The 15,367-nt window shown below is 41.3% G+C and overlaps 1 protein-coding gene across 5 annotated transcripts in view; it reads right to left on the bottom strand.

The window, feature by feature from the left end:
• zranb3 (zinc finger, RAN-binding domain containing 3) overlaps positions 1-15,367 on the bottom strand; it is a 102,874-nt gene that overhangs the window by 68,689 nt on the left and 18,818 nt on the right. For all 5 annotated transcript variants that reach the window (XM_052028316.1, XM_052028325.1, XM_052028336.1 and 2 more), the window contains exon 4: positions 4,141-4,159. In XM_052028316.1, coding sequence (XP_051884276.1) covers positions 4,141-4,159 — 19 coding nt within the window. The remainder of the gene's footprint in view (positions 1-4,140; positions 4,160-15,367) is intronic.

Raw genomic sequence — 15,367 nt, 5'->3', positions numbered from 1 at the left:
AATCAGCAGGCCAAACCAAACCAGAATGAAATTTTTCAAGCAGTGACCAAAAAAAGTGGGGACAGGAGAACTGTTGTTTGTATGGATCCAGAAGGAAGGGTTTCGACCCAAAATGTCGACAATTCCTTTCCCCTCACAGATGCTGCTCAACCCGCTGAGTTCCTCCAGCAGATTGTTTGTTGCTCCAAACTACTACAAGAAACTGCTGGTTGAGATTAAAGCTTGTGAAACTGAAGACAAATTACTAAACTGATTAGCAAATTGGCTGAGAAGCAGGTAACAGTTAAAAAGCAGGCACTCAAATTGACAGAAACATTGGATACATTCAGCAAGTAAGGTAGCAATAATGGAAAGAGAAAGAGATTTCAGGCTGATCACCCTTCATCAGCACTGGGAAAGAAACAAAACATGTTAGTTTTAAGTTGCAGCAAGGGTGGGGAACAGATAAATAGGACAAAAGTAATGTCTCTGATGGGGCCAGGCCCAAACTGCCACAGTGATAAGCTTTTGATGAAGCCATCTTGTTGACAGGTTAATGAAAGCAGTTGGAGAGAGAAAAACAAACAAATGAGCAAGTAAAAGTTGTGAAACACAGGTCAGGGATGTGGGAAATACAATGAGATGGACTATGACCTATGACCTCATGATCTACCTTGTTGTGACCTTGCACCTTATTGCACTGCACTTTCTCTGTAGCTGTGACACTTTACTCTGTACTGTTATTGTTTTTTTTACCTGTACTGCATCAATGCACTCTGTACTAACTTGATGTAACTGCAATGTGTAATGAATTGACCTGTAAGATCGGTTTGTAAGACAAATTTTTCACTGTACCTCGGTACAAGTGACAATAATAAACCAATACCAATACCAAATACCTAGCTGTTGCCTCTTGCAATCAAACCGGTAAAATACACATGGTTCAACAGGTTTGTAGAAGAGCTGGCCAGAAGCTGCACAAGGGCTCTCTAATAATCAGAAACCAACTTGGTGAAGCTACAAAATAACAGAAACATTGCAAGAACATAACCAAGTAGGAGTAGAACACTTGGCCCCTCAAGCCTGCCCGACCATTCAACGTGATCAGGGCTGATCTGTTCCAGGCCTCATTGCCCCTGCTGTGCCACTTCCCAGCAGCCCTCAATTCACCAACCTTTCAAAAGTTTATCTACTTCCTCTTTAAATAATCCCCACAATCCAGCCTCAGGATAGAGAAGCATTAGATCTGCTACAAAGGATTAGAGCTAAGCAATCCCACTACCAAAGCTCTGCAGTCTTGCCACACAGTCATGAATGAAATTTGAACAATTAATTGACGTCCCAATCCTCAAACATCTCAAGTGCTACCAGCATCCAAAGACAAGCCTGAGCACTTGAACCATTTTCAGCCAGAAATTTTGAATGGTTCATTCATCTCATCCTCTGCCAACACAGAAGTTGGACTTGTGTCATCTGAATTTATCCTAAAGCTGAGAATGCTGCATTTAGCAAAGGTTTTGGGTGCACACAACATCAAACATGTAATGCTCCAGTATAAACTGTCTCTACAATCAAGCTATGCCAGTACATTAACAATCCTGGCATCCACTGGACAAAACAGAAGATTGTCTTGTGCACGAGAAGGACTAATTTAATCTGACCAGTTACCATGTTATTAGCCTGCTATCAATCACCTCAAAGAAGGTGTCATCAACAGTACTATGATGTCAGACCAACTCAACCTGGGTTCCCCCGAGACCATTCTATTCCAGACATCTTTACAGGCTTACTCCAAACATGGGCAACAGAGTCAAATTCCAGCAAGGAAAACACGTGCACCATCTACCAAATGTGGCATCAAGATATGCCAACAAAATTCAATATCACAAATCAGTGGCAGGATCTCCCTAGCTGCAGTCCTATGCAACACAAAGGAATATGGGTTTGAGTGTTGGAAGATAATCATCTCAGCCTCTGGACACTGCTGCAGAAATGCCTCAGAACAGTGGACAAGTTGCACTATCAATGACCTATCATCCACATGGTCAGAAGTGGAAATATCTAATGACAACTGCATTGTCTTCAGCTCCATTCATAACAACTAGTAACTTCCCATGTGGGCCAATTGTACCTAGTAATACTCACAGTATGCAAGTTCGATGCAATGACCAATCTCCAACAGTACAACGTAAAAATACAAGAAAGAGAAGCAGGAGAAGACCATTCACTTTGAGTCTGCTCTGCAATTCAACATCATGGCAGATCTTCCACCTCAACATCATCTTCCTACACTCCCCATTGCCCTAATTTCCTCTAAGCTCAGGAAATCCATTGACCTCTCTCCAAATGCAACAAATGGCCAAGCTTCAATATCCCTCCAGTCAAAATGTTTTGTGTAAAGAAATTTTTCCCCATCCCAATCCTAAATTAGCTTAAACCCATATTCTGAAACTGCAACCACTTGTTCCAAATTCCTCACCCAGGGAAAAAATCCTGTCCTTATCTACCCTGTTAAGTTCTCCATGATTTTTTTTTAAATATACAGTATGTACCATGTAATCTAGTGAATATTTTTCAGGCTTCTATGACGCTCAGTGGCCAGAATTGGATGTAATATTTCTGTCACTGCCAGTGTTTTATACCAGCTCAACATAACCTTCCTGATTTTGTACTTTTACATCTTTATTTATGAAGAACAATTGCTTTACTAACCACTCTCTCCTGTTATCTTTAAAGAATTATGCTCAGTCACATGCATGTCCCTTTGTTGCTGTCCACCCTTTAGAATGATGCTACCTTTTGGAATTAACCTATTTCAACATCCTGAAACTCAATGAGAAACACAACTCAACCTGCCACATAAATATAATGACAGTAAAAGAAAGTCAGGCATTAAATATTGACTACATCAAGCTATAAAGGCACAAGAATGTTACTGTATATTCTCCATTTGACTGGATGTTTGGAACTCCAACAACACTCAAGAAGCTCAACACCACCCAGGGAACAAAAAAAATCGCACTTGATCCACACCCATCTAACACCGGAAACATTCTTTCTGCCATCAATAGTAACGCTGCAGCTGGTAAAGTGCACCATCTGCACTGGAACCAGATTTCATTCAGCATCAACTACCAAACACACAAATGCATAAAAAGGACTAAGGAATATAGGAATGTAACCACCTACAAGTTCCCTCCAAGTCTGACTTGGAAATAATTATCCATTTCTACATAATTACTTCATCTAAATTCTGGAAATGCCCAATAGCACTTTGGGAGTACTTTCACTGCCAAGAATTGTACAAGTTCATGAGTCACCATTTTCACAAGGGCTATTGGGGGTGGACATCAAATGCTGGTCTTGCCAATAATACTCACATTCCATCTAAAAATGAAACAAAAACAGAATTAAACTGCAGCCAAAACTCCTGAGAGATGACCAGGCCTTCTAAATGAGGAACTGTGAGGGGGGAGGTGGGGGGGTGGAGGAAGAAATCAAAGGAATAACATAGTTAAGTTTCATTCAAATTCAAAAGGTGAAAGTTTTTTTTCATGTTTTTAATTAGCAAATATTTTGTTTACACTGAGAAAAATGGCAGGCAAAATGATTTTTTGGAGATATTTCAGTGATAACCTTGGCATCTCTGTATGAAATAGTAATAATTTTTATAGGAATAAATGCAAATAAATAAATTTGTACATCATCAGGAACAAATTTTCTGGAGGAGGTGTGAATTCTGCATGAGCTCATTAAGTGCAAAGAATTTTGGATAAATTCATACAATTTTTTGATTAATGGAGCCTAAGAAACGTAGCAAAACTATGCATTTTCTTATGATATCCTAATAAATCACCTATGATGGTCAGTGACCCATAGGAACATACATAGGTTGTTGTGCTGCAAAGGATCAAATCCATTAAAGAGCCCAAATAATTAAAATTCTACTTTATAGAATGTTAGGATTCATAATTAATATCTGGAGAAATACATTTTTCTGCATATTGTTCTTATATGCTCCCCTTTCTGTGAATTTAATTTTTTTCATCCTTCCTCTTTCAAATTGGAGGATAGACAATGTTATTACTCCGTAAACAAATATTCAAGTTGTAATTGCAACATCATCATTCTGCTCCAGGATAAAATTCAATAAATGCTCACCTCGTCTGCAATCATACACCTGCAAAAAAAAAACACAACAGTAAGTGGAACACCAATTCTGAGAACAAATATGTAAATATTCACCAATTCTATTCAAGAATGGAATTTCTGTCCAGCTATTTTAAATATTTGAGATATTTATCCCCTATGAAAAGAGGTGAGTCTCTGTGTCTGTGCTTGTGAGTTTCACCTTGCAGAGTTGAGAGTCGGAGCCAGATTTGGAAGGTAGGTATTAGTGGAGCAACCATTGTGAGAGTGGACCAGGGTTAGAGCAGAGCACACAAAGCTTTGGTGAGAGGAGGCAGAGGCTAAGTCAAGTCTCTGGTAAGTTTCTTTCTTTATTTCTTTGATTTTTTCCTTTAGTGCCAGGCTAGAGTATTAAGAATGGCTCCAGGACCAGTGGTGTGTTCATCTTGTGAAATGTAGGAGTTCTGGGAGACATCCAGTCTCCCTGATAACTACATCTGCATGAGGTGCATCCAGCTGCAGCTCCTTACAGACCGTTAGGGAACTGGAGATGCAGCTGGATGACCTTCGGCACCTACGGGAGAATGAGGAGTTCATAGATAAGAGCTACAGGGAGGCAGTGACTCCTAAGCTGCAGGAGGCAGGTAGCTGGGTGACTGTCAGGAGAAGGAAGGAGAGCAGGCAGGTAGTGCAGAGAACCCCTGTGGCCATTCCCCTCAATAACAGGTATACTGCTTTGGATACTGTTGGCGGGTGGAGACAGACAACCTACCAGAGGAAAGCCACAGTGACCAGCTCTCTGGCACTGAGCCTGGTTGTATGGTGCAGAAGGGAAGTGGGAAGAAGAGGAGATTCAATAGTAAGGGGGGCAGACAGGAGATTCTGCAGATGTGAAAGGGACTCCTGGATGGAATGTTGTCTCACGGGTGCCAGGGTCAGGGATTGAGTCCACAATATTCTGAAGGGGAGAGCGAGAAGTCAGAAGTCGTGGTACATATTGGTACCAATGCCATAGGTAGGAAAAGAGATGAGGTCCTGAAGAGGCAATATAGGGAGCGAGGTAGGAAGCTGAAAAGCAGGACCTCAAGGGTAATCTCTGGATTGCTGCCTGTGCCAAGCGCCAGTGAGGGTAAGAATAGAATGATTTGGCAGATGAATGCGTGGCTGAGGAGTTGGTGCATGGGGCAGGGTTTTAGATTTGTGGATCATTGAGACCTCTTCTGGGGAAGGCACAACCTGTACAAAAGGGATGGGTTACACCTGAACTGGAGGGGGACAATCATGTTGGGTAGGGTTTAAAGTAGTTTGGCAGGGGGATGGGAACCCGAGTGATAGATCAGAGGTTGGTGCATTTAATGTACAAGTAGATGCAGAGTGTAGAAAGACTGAGGAAGGATAGGCAGTTGAAAGGGCAAAATTGCAGTCATTTGGATGGGCTGAAGTGTGCCCACTTTACTGCGAGAAGTATCAGGAACAACGCTGATGAACTTAAAGCATGGGTAAGTACATGGAATTATGACGTGGTGGCCATTACAGAGACTTGGCTGTCACAAGGGTAGGAATGACTGCTGGATATGCCGATGCTTCAAAAGGGACAGGGACGGAGGTAAAAGAGGTGGGGGCATGGCTTGTTGACGAGGGACAGTATCATAGCTGTAGAAAGGGAGTATTCGTCCTGGAGGGATCGTCTAGTGGGTCAGTGTGGGTGGAGTTCAGAAACAGGAAGGGAGTGATCACTCTATTGGGAGTATTCTACAGACCACCACCCACCCCACCCCCAATAGCAGCAGAGATGCTGAGGAGCAGATCAGGAGGCAGATTTTGGAAAGGTGCGAAAATAACACAAGGTTATTGTCATGGGTGATTTCAACTTCCCTAATATTGATTGGTACCTCCTTCGTGTAAAGGGGATAGATGGTGTCCAGGAAGGATTCCTGATACAGTAGGTGGATAGGCCAACTAGAGGAGAGGCCATATTGAACCTGGTACTAAGAAATGAGCCTGATCAGGTTTCAGGTCTCTCGGTGGGAGAGCATTTTGGAGACAGTGACCATAACTCCTTGACCTTTACCGTAACCTTGGAGAGGGATAGGAGCAGACAATATGGGAAAGTATTTAACTGGGGGACGGGGAATTATGATGCTATTAGGTAGGAATTTGGGAGCGAAAATTGGGAACAGATGTTCTTGGGGAAGTGCACAACTGACATGTGGAGGTTGTTAAGGGAGTTCTGGATAGGTTTGTCCCATTGAGGCAGGGTAAGAATGATAGAGTGAAGGAACCATGATTGACAAGAGATGGAGAATATCTCAAGAGGAAGAAAGAAGCTTACCTAAGGTTTGGAAAGCAAAGATCAGATAGGGCTCTTGAGAGTTACAAGGTAGTTAAAAGGGAGCTTAAGAATGGACTTAGGAGAGCTAGAAGGGGGCATGAGAAGGCCTTGGCAAGTACGATTAAGGAAAACCTCAAGGTGTTCGACACGTACATGAAGAATAGGAGGATAACTAGAGTGAGGGTAGGACTGATCAGGGATAAAAGAGGAAACATGTGCCTGGAGTCGGAAGAGGTATGGGAGGTCCTTAATGAATACTTTGCTTCAGTATTCAGTGAGAGACCTTGACATTTGTGAGGATGGCGTACAACAGGTTGATATGCTGGGGCACATCGATGTGAGGAAAGAGGATATGCTGGAACTTTTGAAAAACATTAGGATAGGTAAGTCACAGGGGCCAGATGGGACATATCCAAGATTATTACCAGAAGCGAGGGAAGAGATTGCTGTGCCTTTGGCGATGATCTGTGTCCTCACTGGCCACAGGAATAGTGCCAGATGATTGAAGGCTGGCATATGTTGTCCCTTTGTTCAAGAAAGGGAGTAGGGATAACCCTGGGAATTACAGACCAGTGAGTCTTACTTCAGTGGTGAGCAAATTACTGGAGAAAATTCTTAAAGACAGGATTTATAGGCATTTGGCGAAGCATAGGCTGATTAGGGACGGTCTGCATGTCTTTGTGAGGCGCAGGTCGTGCCTCACAAGCCTGAATGAATTCTTTGAGGATGTGACAAAACACATTGATGAAGGTCGAGCAGTGGATGTGGTGTACATGGATTTTAGTAAGGCGTTTGACAAGATTCCTCATGGAAGGCTCATTCAGAAAGTCAGGAGGCATGGGATCCAGGGAAACTTAGCTGTGGGGATTCAGAATTGGCTCGCCCATAGAAGACAGAGGGTGCTTGTAGATGGAGCACATTCTGCCTGGAGGTCGGTGACTGTTCTGGGACCCCTGCTCTTTGTGATTTTTATAACAAAATTGGATGAGGATGTGGAAGGATGGGTTAGTAAGTTTGCAGATGACATGAAGGTTGGTGGCGTTGTAGATAGTCTAGAAGGTTGCTGTAGGTTACAGCAGGACATTGGTGGGATGCAGAGCTGGGCTGAGAAATGGCAAATGGAGTTCAACTTGGACAAGTGTGGAATGATACAATTTGGAAGATCGAATTTGAAGGCAGGATACAAGGTTAATGGCAGGACTTCAGCTGTGTGGAGGATTAGAGGGATCTTGGGGTCCACATCCACAGATCCCTCAAAGTTGCCATTCAGGTTGATGGGATTGTTAAGAAGGTGTATGATGTGCTGGCCTTCATTAGTCAGGGTATTGAGTTCAACAGCAGCTCTATAGAACACTGGTTAAACCACACTTGGAGTATTGTGTTCAGTTCTGGTCGCTTCATGACAGGAAGGATGTGGAAGCTTTAGTGAGGGTGCAAAGGAGATTTACCAGGATGCTGCCTGGATTGGAGAGCATGTCTTATGAGGATAAGTTGAGCGAACTAGAGCTTTTCTCTTTGGAGAGAGGAGGATGAGAGGCGACTTGATAGAGGTGCACAAGATGATACAAGGCATAGATCGAGTGGACAGTCAGAGACTTTTCCTCGGGTGAAAATGACTAACACAAAGGGGCATAATTTTAAGGTGATTGGAGGAAGGTATAGGGGGGTTGTCATAAGTTGTGTTTTTTTTTACACAGAGAGTGGTGGGTGCATGGAACACACTGCCGGCAGAGGTGGTGAGGCAGATACATCAGGAACATTTAAGAGACTCTTAGATAGGCATGTGAATGACAGAAAAATGGAGGGCTACGTGGGAGAGAAGGGTTAGATAGATTCCAGAGTAGGATAAAATGTCAGCACAACATCATGGGCCGAAGGGCCTGTACTGTGCTGTAATATACTATGTACTATACATTTACCTTTTTCTGCATTGATATATAAAATAGCTCACTTTAGACCCAAGTCACATCATGTCATTTTTTCCAGGCTGCATCCATGTGTTTTCATATTCCAAAATAGGTGATGCAATGCAGACGAGGATATGATAGAACACCACACAAAATGCTGGAGGAACTCAACGGGTCAGGTGACATCTAGGGAGGGAAATGGACAGTCGACGTTTCAGGTCAAGACCCCTCAGCTGGACATTAATGGTTCAAATGAAGGGTCTTGACCCGAAACGTCGACTGTCCATTTCTCTCCATGGAGGTTGCCTAACCTGCCAAGTTCTTCCAGCATCTCGTGTGTTGCTCCAGATTCCAGCATTTGCAGCCTCATGTCAAAAATACAATAGAAGATTTATTGACTTCAGCAAAGTATTGATTCAAACTTTAATTTGACAAAACATCAATGATCTGAAAAGTTAATGTTTCTCTTTGCACAGACACTGCCTGATCTGCTAAATGTTTCCAGCATTTTGTTTTTATTGATTCCATTTACTGATTCTAATAGGTTATATTTCCAGAGTGCACTGAATTATTAGAAAAATAGAACTCAATAACAGAGGTCCTTTTTTGCTTAACTCTTAATAACATCATTTTACTGAGGAAATAAGGACAAGAAAATGTTACTTCCCCAATCTCAGAAATTGCTTCTGCAAATATACCTGCTCACTGTTATTTGTTTTTAATAATACAAGTTAATCCGAATTAACAAACTCTAAATAAAATTATGTACAATGCAATATCTTTTAAAATACAGACAAACATGGCTGTTGTGAAGAAACCTTACTGCCATCATGCTGGAATGAAGAGAATAAGAAAATGGTAAAAGCTTGCTCAAGAAAATTGTTTTTTCCCATTGATGTGACATGGAAACAAGCATCCCTGATGAACACAAGATGTGGGCTTTGAAGATCAGCTTGGAGTAAAAAAGACCAACATAACAAATGGCCTGGCTCAACCAAGAAAACAGCCAGGAAGCGATATGGAATAGGTAAGGTAACAAATACAAGAACATAAGAAATTGCCGCAGTGGCACATCAATCTCCTCAGCCATTCAACAAGATCAGAACTAATATGCAACCTCAAACACCAATTTCCTGCCCCATCCCCAGACTCCTGATTCCTTTAAAATGCAGAAATGTAACCAATATCTGTTTTAAATCAATTCAATGACTGTATCTCCAAAGCAATCTTCAAAGAGAATTCCAAGAATTCATCACCCTCTGAGTGAAGAAAGTTCTCATCTTTGTTCTAAATGACCTACCCCTTATTTTGAGACTATGACCCTGAATTCTAAATGCTTCAGCCAGGGGAAATATCCTCCCCAACTCTTCCTTGCTGTGCTCTCTTAAGATTTTTTTTAAAAAAGTTTCAATGAGATCACTTCTCATTCTTCTAAACTCTGAAGAAGAGGCTTGGTCTACATGACCTGTCTTCAAGCAAGAAAAGAGACCTATCATCCCAAAAACCTGTCTGGTGGATTTTCACTGTGGTTTCTCTGTAGCAATTGTATTCCTCGAGGTTAGGAGACAATGTTGTAAACATTACTCCAAGTGTGCTGTCACCCATATATATTGTAATATGACATCTTTATTCTTATACTCAAATCCTCCAGCAACATATCATTTGCTTCTTCTTAAACTGCTTGCTATACCTGCACATTGGTCTTCAGTGATTTACTTGCAAGCTGACCTACATCCATTTGAACACCAACTTTTCTTCATCTCTCACCATTTAACAAACATGCAGTATTTCTGTTTTTTTTCCAAACTCTGGATAATGTCACATTTTTCCACATTGCACGCCACCTGTCATGATGTTGCCCACTGCCTGAGCTTATTTATATCCCTTTAAGCCTCTTTTTATTCTCACCATGTTCACCTTCCCACTCATGGAAATATATACACACACACACATACGTACATACATATACATACATACAAGGTCTTTATTCGTCACATGTACATCGAAATACACAGTAGTGTTCGGGGGGGGGGGGGGCAGCCCGCAAGTGTCGCCATGCTTCTGGCGCCAACATAGCATGCCCACAACTTCCTAACCTGTACATCTTTGGAATGTGGGAGGAAACCGGAGCACCCGGAGGAAACCCACGCAGACACGGGGAGAACATACAAACTCCTTACAGACAGCAGAGGGAATTGAACCCGGAGTCGCTGGCACTGTAAAGCATTACGCTAATCACTACACTACCGTGCCTGCCCAGTCTCTTACAGTCTGCTAGCTTACATTTTTCTTCATGAATTTCTTGGTCATCCTTTGCTGAAGCCTAAAATGCTTCAAAACTGCATTCTTTTTTTTCTGCCAACTTTGCAAGCCTTTACTTTTGCTTTAACACTAATTTTTTTTTTCTGCAATCCATGGTTCGACCACTTTTCCTGTGATGCCTAGGCAAATTCATTGTGAATCACATGTTCTGTAAATGCTGGCCATCGCCTATCCCGTCATATCATTTAATGTAATTACCCAGCCAAAGTGCCCCTGATACCTTCTGTCTATAATCAATTCCCACCAATCTTCTCTGCCCCCAGTGACTCCTTTGCTCCATCTGAACTGATTCCAATTATGTACCATGATATGCGGAGTCAAAATCCTTTGCAACTACAGTGCTACTCCCTCAGCCTCACCCTGCAAAATGCTGACTCATTATAGTGCTCTTGGCCCTCCAATCCAAACCCTTACAGGTGCATGACCCCTCGCGTAATTTGAAGAAAGTCTGCTCAGGCTGCACACTGCTGTGGTGGTAACCTGACATGAGGCCCTACCCTCCTGTTGTGAGAAATCCACATGGCTCTCACGTGACAGTAATGACACTGACCCCCGCTGACCGGAGGACAGCACTGCTCCTCCGATTGGAAGTGATACTACTGTCAATCAAGGTGCGGCTCCATCCACCCCTCAGGTATGAGAGTACCTTTTGCATCTGAACCTGCCTGACCAGTATCCTTTGTCTATGAACCTGCTTGACCATTGGCTGCGGCAGGAACCTTTGTCCTTGACTTCCACACCATTGGCTCGTTCAAACCACAAGTGAGACTCCACCCAGCCCCCTAGCATCATAAAAAGGGCTGCCTCCTCTAGCCCTGTCTCTTTTGACGACCCCAGGAGTAGTGAGACAACGCTGCAGAGATCATTGGTAAGAGTGCATCACCACATGGTCTGGGAGTGTTCCACTCAGACTCAGGGTAGTATTAGGGACAATGCTAGTGTGGGACAGGCATTGAAGGGTTATATCCTGAAGTTGTACATTGTATTGTGTGCTTGTGTGTATTACTGTGTGTGTGTGAGCATATTTTACCCCAGTTGCGATTTCCCTCTCATGTTCGTGGTATCCTGTGCGTGAGTGAGCGTGTGTCTGTTCCTATCCATTCTGTCCCGTGTTTGCCTTTGTGATTAAACGAGTTTTGGTCTACAAAGCTCAAGTCCAGAGTCCTTGATCCTCAAGACAGTTAAAAGAATGATTTCACACAACAACTCCCAACTGCTTGGCCAGGAACCTGCAACAAACCCTTGCCCTGCTCATTGTGGTGTGAAGCTGTGCTGGAAACCTGCTACAAACCCCTGCTCCCCCTTGGTACTCCCCCAGCAAAGAATCGTCCTGTGGCTCAGTGTGGAGAAGCTGCCCTTTCAATGCTGGTGTTGGACAGGCCAGGATGAGTGGTTCAGCTGCTCATTCCTGAGAGTGTAGGGTTCAGGGTAGTGCCCTGACTGATGTGCTGAGCGTGCATCGTTGCTGGGGACTAGCAACAGCTGCTCCATGTGTTGACAGACCTTCCCATCACCTTCTTTGGATGCAGTAGAAACTGCTGTTTCCAGCTCCCTTATAACCTGAAAATTTTTCTATGGTACCAAACTGAAAGGTGACACTGTCCTGTCCAATCAGCAGCTTCTCTATATAACCATAGGTGATTCATTGATGTGGAGGGCTGGGATTCACACCAGGTGAATACAGCAACATGCAGCAATGAAGCGCAAGGGCTCATGCCAGGTTCATGAACCAACAGAACTTTTAGTAACACCTCTCTTGACAAATAAACTTATAATGAACCTTTAAGATCCCATTAGCTCTCTTTTTCCTGAGGCCATATCCTGAGCACCATACGGTACTAATGTCATCACTTTTTTAAATAATGTTAATCTGATGTCCTTTTCTTTTTTCATCTGTCCTTCCCAAATGCTGAATACCCTGGAATATTTAGTTCTCAGTTTTGGTCACCTTGCAGCCACATTACTGCATTAATAGTTAGAACCTTTATTATGTTGTTAATTCATCTAACTTGATGCAGCAGACATTCAGATGACAAAAAGTTTCTGAAAGAATAAGAGAATAGATCCCATGTCAGTTCAAGAGGTATGTGTATGGGACAGAGAGAAAGGACAATGCCGATGATGCATTGGCTGCATTAAGGTACAAAGAACAAGATCATGCAAAAGCAACAACCTGGATGACAGCTGCATGGCATTATAGGAGCTATGCAATATCAATTGCTGAATAAAGATTTCTCAAAGATAAAGCATTGTCAAAAGAATACAAGACATAATTCATCACTTCTACTGTGCTATTATTACTTGCTTCATGATTCTATTCGTATGCAACTCAACAACCTCGTTCGCCACTGCACATGCATTTTTTCAAACGTACTCCAAATCTTCAGATGTACCCATTTGTATTTTTGTTATGATACCACTGAATTCTGCATTACTCAAATTCAACTGCCTCTCAATCCTCTGTGATCTTCAGTATTATGTTATAGCATTATATCTTGGTGCTCAAACACCTGCTGAATTAGGTTAATCATTCCCCTATGATTCCAGTTAATCAGCCAAAGCTGTTCAAAAGCAACTCAGTGATCCTGAATTCGTCATTCTTTCTACACTTCCAGTCCTGACATTCCAGGAACATAAAATCCAAGGAAGAAAACAGACAAATGAAGTTTCCTTGATTCAGAGAATTTTTCACATCCAGTTGTCATATTAGAAATGTACTACCATATATATTTAGTCTGAGATTAATTTTTAATCAAATTTGATGTTTAAAAAGTGCCAAGACTGTTTGTTACTCAACAGCAACATAACAGTTAGTGTAACTGTTTTGGCAAATTTTTGGCAAATGAAAAACAATTATTTGCACCAACAGGCATGTTGCAATATGTGAATGCCAGGAAACCAGAATGAAATTAGGCTGAACTGACAGGAAGAGACAGAGACCCTTCTGTAAAAAAAAAACAGTACACGATTACCTTTTCAAGAAGGAGACCTTTTCTTAAAAAAAACATCAGGACCTGAAACTGCAACAAAAGCAGAAATTGCTGGAAATACTCAGCAGGTGAGCTGAAGAGAGAAGGCCAACAAAAACACTGCTGTAGATTCAGATCTCATGGACACAAAAGCCAAGCAATAGCTGTTGTGTTAGGCAATAGAAAGAGAGGCATCAGATTATCACCATGGGAAGGCAACATAATTGCTACATGACAAATATTCACAGGAAAAATCTGGACATAGGAAATTATAGTGCCAAAAAGCATGTGACAGGAATTCAAGCAGCACAGTAAGCATATGTAAATTTAAAATATTTAATACAGATTGTTAACATTTTTTCAATTCAATGTTAGTGCAGGCTTCATATAATTCAGACTGATAATTTATAATATTTCAATTTGCAGATGGAAGTTAGATACTAAACCCAACTAATATAGTGGATTCGCAAAAACATTCTTAACATTTCAACTGAACAGAAATGTGTTTTAATTTGTTTACAGTGCACAGGCATTAATAACCAAACGACTTGGTTTTATTACAATAATTATATTTTCTTGTAATCTGGTTCAAAATGAGGAAGAGGATTTATAGAGAAATAATTCAATCTCATGTGAGAAACACAATATTATGTGAGAAATGACTATTAATCAAAAAATAATACCAGAGAAATTAGTTTCCCCTGACTGATGAGTCTTGGACCAGACAACATAGTCTGAGAATAAAGAACTGTTTAGGATTGAGATAAGAAAAAAAATTCTTCCCTCAGAGGGTAACAAACCTTTAAAATTCTCTAACTTGATCTGCTGTAGAGACTCAGCCATGTTCATTCATAGCAGAGATGGATAATATCTGGATATCAAGGGAATCATGGAGATACTGCTGGAAAATGACACTGAGGTAGAAGAACAGCCATAATCCTGGTGAATGGTCTGGCAGGCTCAAAAGGCCAGGTGTCCTACTTCTCCTATTTTTATGCTCTTGCAATTTTAAGCCTAATTCACCATTAGTACTGAAATGGCTGCCTAACTCAAATTGTTTAAACATTTTGGTTGCTGTAGTGACTCAAGTCTTCACATTTGTCTGAGAACTGCAAGGTTCTAACAGAAAATATTTCCAGTTAAAGTGTTTTAAGTGCTATTTTTCACATGTTCCATTGAGAACAAGAAGTGAATGTACTGTACTTGAAGCTTGAATTATAATACTACCTGCCAAGCAAAATTCCAATTAATATTTTAAATATTACTTGTTAGCATTCTAATCATCATTATAACTTCCTTTGCATGTTTGTAATGGGCACCTTCAAATCCCAGTTTAATCATCCTGGTCATTGGTTGTAGGTTCATTTTGATTACACTCATGAAAAGATACAAAATTCTCAGAGGTTACAGCCATCAGCAAAAAAATTATTGATGAGAGTAATTACATTTGAATCCTTTAGATTTAGTTACATACTGAAGCTGTAAATTTGATAAAGGCAATGCAGACAATTGCCCACCATTTATGTAGATGGGAATAAAATGAAGGGAGGAAATTACGAAGGTTGAAATTTCTGCATTTTCTTCAATGAAGTCCAAGCCAGAAGTGAGATTTGCATATTTTATAAATTAAATACTATTTAAACAATATTTTTTGGGAAAAAAACTAGAAAATACTGGAAATACTTAGCACATCAGTCAGCATCAATGGAAAGAGAAAGAGTTAACATTTC

The sequence above is a fragment of the Pristis pectinata genome, chromosome 1 (genome assembly GCF_009764475.1).
Source record: "Pristis pectinata isolate sPriPec2 chromosome 1, sPriPec2.1.pri, whole genome shotgun sequence".
Taxonomy (NCBI): domain Eukaryota; kingdom Metazoa; phylum Chordata; class Chondrichthyes; order Rhinopristiformes; family Pristidae; genus Pristis; species Pristis pectinata.
The sequence above is the reverse complement of the archived record's forward strand: the minus strand, read 5'-3'. Positions and strand labels throughout refer to the sequence as shown.